The sequence below is a fragment of the Littorina saxatilis genome, linkage group LG17 (genome assembly GCF_037325665.1).
Source record: "Littorina saxatilis isolate snail1 linkage group LG17, US_GU_Lsax_2.0, whole genome shotgun sequence".
NCBI lineage: Eukaryota > Metazoa > Mollusca > Gastropoda > Littorinimorpha > Littorinidae > Littorina > Littorina saxatilis.
Window position 1 is genome coordinate 3,389,074 of NC_090261.1, and position 5,000 is coordinate 3,394,073.

The 5,000-nt window shown below is 42.7% G+C and overlaps 1 protein-coding gene and 1 long non-coding RNA gene across 2 annotated transcripts in view; both read right to left on the reverse strand.

Annotated features, from left to right (window-relative positions):
• LOC138953023 (uncharacterized) overlaps positions 1-2,360 on the reverse strand; it is a 16,709-nt gene extending 14,349 nt beyond the window's left edge. The window contains exon 1 of the long non-coding RNA XR_011451470.1: positions 1,944-2,360. This is a non-coding gene — a long non-coding RNA (uncharacterized lncRNA). The remainder of the gene's footprint in view (positions 1-1,943) is intronic.
• Positions 2,361-3,583: 1,223 nt separating this feature from the next.
• LOC138952388 (uncharacterized) overlaps positions 3,584-5,000 on the reverse strand; it is a 6,989-nt gene continuing 5,572 nt past the window's right edge. Inside the window, exon 8 of the mRNA XM_070324051.1 lies at positions 3,584-4,747. Coding sequence (XP_070180152.1) covers positions 4,550-4,747 — 198 coding nt within the window. The 3' untranslated portion in view covers positions 3,584-4,549. The remainder of the gene's footprint in view (positions 4,748-5,000) is intronic.

The following is a 5,000-nucleotide window of genomic DNA, read 5'->3' on the forward strand; positions in this document are numbered from 1 at the left end:
AGTTGGAGTTTTTGTCGAAAACATTGTTTTGTGTTGCCCGTCTGTCATGGCCTTTAGTCTGACCACAGGCGGAAGGTATCGTCCACTGGACTACTACTATCACAGAAAGACTACAAGGTACGACACTCACCTTCGAGTCTTCTGTGTTCTTGGAGTCGCTTCCTGGGGAAAAATATTGTTCAAGACGGTTTGCCTCTTCCTACAGTCTGTGTAAGGTCAAATAAATACAGTTGAATGATTGTTTGAACTATTATGTGCCTTTAGTTTTCAGCTTCCGTCCGCTGCAGGTTGTATTTAACCATCATTTGGACGAATCTTCGTTTGCGAGCCGCTAATCCACTTGCCGACAAATATTGTATCCGCACCGAATATGCATACCAGCGCTCATTGGTCTAAAACATATGTAAATATTGTGCAGCAAAGGGAAGCTACCCACGGGAAAATAATCATCGAATATCCTGTTATTAACCAATGAGCGCTGGTATGCATATTCGGTGCGGATAGAAAATGTGTCGCCGAGTGGCACAGCGGCTCGCAAACGAAGATTCGTCCAAATGATGGTTAAAAACAACCTGCAGCGGACGAAAGCTGAAAACTAAAGGCACATAATAGTTCAAACAATCATTCAACTGTATTTATTTGACCTTACACAGACTGTAGGAAGAGGCAAACCGTCTTGAACAATATTTTTCCCCAGGAAGCGACTCCAAGAACACAGAAGACTCGAAGGTGAGTGACAGACCTTGTAGTCTTTCTGTGATAGTAGTAGTCCAGTGGACGATACCTTCCGCCTGTGGTCAGACCATAGTGGCAGCCGTCCTTGGTCGGTAAGGGAACGGGACCTAGAACGGATGAATGGTATGACAACTCAGTGTGTGAGAGCGCTACCGTTGCGTTACCGTTGCGTTACCGTTGTTTTTAGTTCCTTTAACGATCCAAGCGGTTCAGTTATAAGTTGTAGTAGTTTGACCTTATTGTTTTAGGACAAGTACAGCTCGTTCACCAGTAGGGCAGTAGCAAAGACTCACTCAGTCCGTCAGTGTGCCTGAGCCCGTTGTGTGTGATGGGGAGGGCCGGGGTGGGGGCTCTCCCGTGACCGGCCACCTGCACTGGCCCAAGGGTATATTCACAACAGGGACCTATCACTCTTCTTTGCATGTTTTTATGCCTACGAATTTTCAAATACTCTGCAACACATGTAACCCAAATTCAACATGTGCCCGTACAATACCGCTTCTTTTATCAAAACATTGCTTCGGCCATGTTGATTTTAATCAACCAATGTTCTTGTGAATATTGACTAGGGGTGACCGTGCTGTGCGTTACGTGCTGATAAAAAGCAGGACATTGAGTCGATTGCCAGTGGATTGAGTATGTCTGGCAAGTGTATCAGTGTGCAAAATAACAATCTCAACTGAAACACAAAGGTCAAAGCGGAAGAAAAAAAAGAGCGCGAGTACATACAGAATGCTTATTTTTTCGTCCACTGTAATCTTCAGAATAAGAATTTGTGCAAAAACTGCCCGACCTCTCATGACCAAATTCAAACTATCGTCCTCCAACAAAATTACATTCTCTTGGCAGTTGTTGGTTTGTTCTCGGCCACTGGAACCAACAAAGCATAATCATCGATCAAAAACTATTACGCGAAGCTGTCTTTACTTTAGCTGTAGTGAAACTGACTTTCGGAGCCCCGATGTCTCATACGGTCATTGCCAAACTGAGATTAGGGAAGACGAGATACAGCTATATATTATTTTGATTGTTTACGTAGAGTAAATTCTTTCATTAAATACCAGAAACATATCTGTGCTATTGATTTTACAGTCGCTACAAGCGAAATACTAATTCTCAATAATTATTAGACAACCTGTAATTCCATTAGGTATAACTACTTGGCACAGATATGCTACAAGCAAAATAAGATTTGAAAAAGGGGATACCTAAAGTAGTAGACAAGACATCTTGCGCATCCTCTTGGTCACTGGTTTTGGTCGACATTGCACACGGCGAAGAAGCGGTGTGTAGTGCTGTCAAAAGAACGGCAAGCTTCCTCAGTTTCAGCAATAGCAAAACACAGGTAAACCTTCCAGTTATCTTCACAGCTCTTTGGCGTAACACTAAACTTGACTTTCTTGGTTATATTTCACGAGAAACAAACATCTACAGAGTGCGGTGCCAAATGTAGACTGTCGACACCCCCCAATCAGTACAGAGGGTACACCGGGGTAACCGGATAAAGGCGGTGCTTACGATGAAAGCAACGCCTGACACGATTCAAGGCTTACTTTGTCATTTTTCTTGAAAGTGTGTGCCACATTACACCGCGATTTAAGGTACGCTGCTTATATTTCACAAGAAAAAGAGTGCTGTGCAAAATGTAAACTATCGACACCCCCCAAATGAGTACAGAGGGTACACGGGGGGTAACCGGATAAAGGCGGAACGGATAAACTACGCGGCGCCTGACACGATTCACGCATTGCACGGTTCAAGGCATACTTTGTCATTTTTCTCGGAAGTGTGAGCAGCTTTACACCGGGATGTAAGGTACGCTACTGCTTTAGCGATAACTCAAAACCGTTTTTCGATGCATGAGAGAGAACGAACGAACGAACGAACGAACGAACTTTATTACTCAAGGATGGATATTTTAGGTTCACGCCTAGTCTTACGATCTGTCCCTGCTAAACTAAGACATAAAAATAAAGACAATAAAAGGACAATTGTCAATCGCAATCATACAGTATTACTAATTACAACATTACCTATACGACTACATAATGCATGATAGAACATTGAAATGTACATGTATGTCAATATAATACAAAGGAAAAGAAAATTCGACTCGCACACACACGCGCGCCGCATGCCTGCAATCACGTTCGCACTCAATACAACACACACACTCACACACACACACATACATACATACACACACACACACACACACACACCCACACTCACACACACACACACATACATACACACACACACATACACATATGCGCACACACACATACACACACACATACACACACATACACACACACACACACACCACACACACACACGCACAGAGAGAGAGAGAGAGAGAGAGAGAGAGTTTGTCATTTTTCTCGGAAGTGTGAGCAGCTTTACACCGGGATGTAAGGTACGCTACTGCTTTAGCGATAACTCAAAACCGTTTTTCGATGCATGAGAGAGAGAGAGAGAGAGAGAGAGAGAGAGAGAGAGAGAGAGAGAGAGAGAGAGAGAGAGAGAGAGAGAGAGAGAGAGAGAGAGAGATTGCCTTTGTCGAAGATTGCTTTGCCAAAATTTCAATCAATTTGATTGAAAAATGAGGGTGTGACAGTGTCGCCTCAACTTTTACAAAAAAAGCCGGATATGACGTCATCAAAGACATTTATCGAAAAAAAGAAAACAACGTCCGGGGATATCATTCCCAGAAACTCTCATGTAAAATTTCATAAAGATCGGTCCAGTAGTTTAGTCTGAATCGCGCTACACACACACACAGACAGTCAGACATACAGACAGACAGACAGACAGACAGACACACACACACACACACACACACACACACACACACACACACACACACACACACACATACACCACGACCCTCGTCTCGATTCCCCCTCTATGTTAAAACATTTTGTCAAAACTTGACTAAATGTAAAAAAGGCAAACAAGTTTAATTTTAGAATACCCCATGGAGTTACATGAACAATGAAAAATATACGTATAACAAGAACGCTGAGCTGAGAAGTAATTAACCACTCAGCCTCCGATGTTCAAAAACGTCGCTGAAAGGTATTTAAATAAACAAATTCCCGTTTAGTTGCGGAACAAAAAAAAAATACATGCAGTAACCATTGTAACGATCACCTAGACAAACATGAAAACAATTTTAAACTGTGTGACATAAAAATGAACACATGGTTGACACAAGAACACATGCTGATTGGACATGTACATGCGTTTACTTACAAAGTACAAGACACTTTCCTCAATCCTCAACAAATATATCACAGAGAAAATAACATCACCACTGTAACACATTCTTCGGGATCATCATCATGTGTACTGTACAGAGATGGGCGCAGTTGTATCGTTTCTCCACTCTGTGCTGTTTCCTTATGGTTCTGGCCTGTTTAATCTTGCGCTGCTTTCACAAGAACATAGTTTCCCCTCCAATATTCTTGCAGAGGACTTAGTGTCAGTGAGTATACCTGCAAATGTGTGTGTGACTGCTTTAAAAGGGTCAGTTCAGTTTCAATGAAACACCCTCGGAACTGTGCTCGCAGTATTTAACTCCGTCTAATGGCACTGCCCGTTCTGTTAAATCATTTATTGTGTGCTTCACTTCATTGGATTTAAGCTTTAGCTTCTCGCGAAAAGTTTGGTGTTGACTGAAAATGACATCACTTGAAAACATGCTATCAATCTCTGATGTGCAATCAGAGATATAATGCAAAGATTCTTCAGCACGACAGAGTTGCTCATCTAAAACAAACGTATGTCGCAGTATCTTGGGGATGGTAGCTCATGTACACAGAGGTTCGCTGCCTCGGGCAGCCCCCCCCCCTCCCCCTTGCTTTGAGACCGTGGCCAAACCTTGCCCGGTGGACAAAGTAACGCCTGGTTGACCAGTGCAGTGTCCACTGGCTTCTGACTGCTCTCTTGACCTGTTGACCGTCTCTGTCTTGGCCATCTCGGATATCACGTGAAGGTAGATGTGGGTCTGTTGTGTTCCAATGGAAAAAGAAAACAATTACATTTTAATTTCGTCAGCAGGACAGATACACACTACTATGAAGATGATCATGACAATGATTACCGTATGACCAAATGTGACCCTCCACCACGGCATGAGTCGCATGTCACCTTTGCATGATTTTCATATTTTTTCATTTTCCTAAAGAGTTTTTTATGCTCTATCCAGTGGTGAAAACCGTTTTAGAAAAGAGCAAAAACTGTTTGAGTTATAAGCCTGT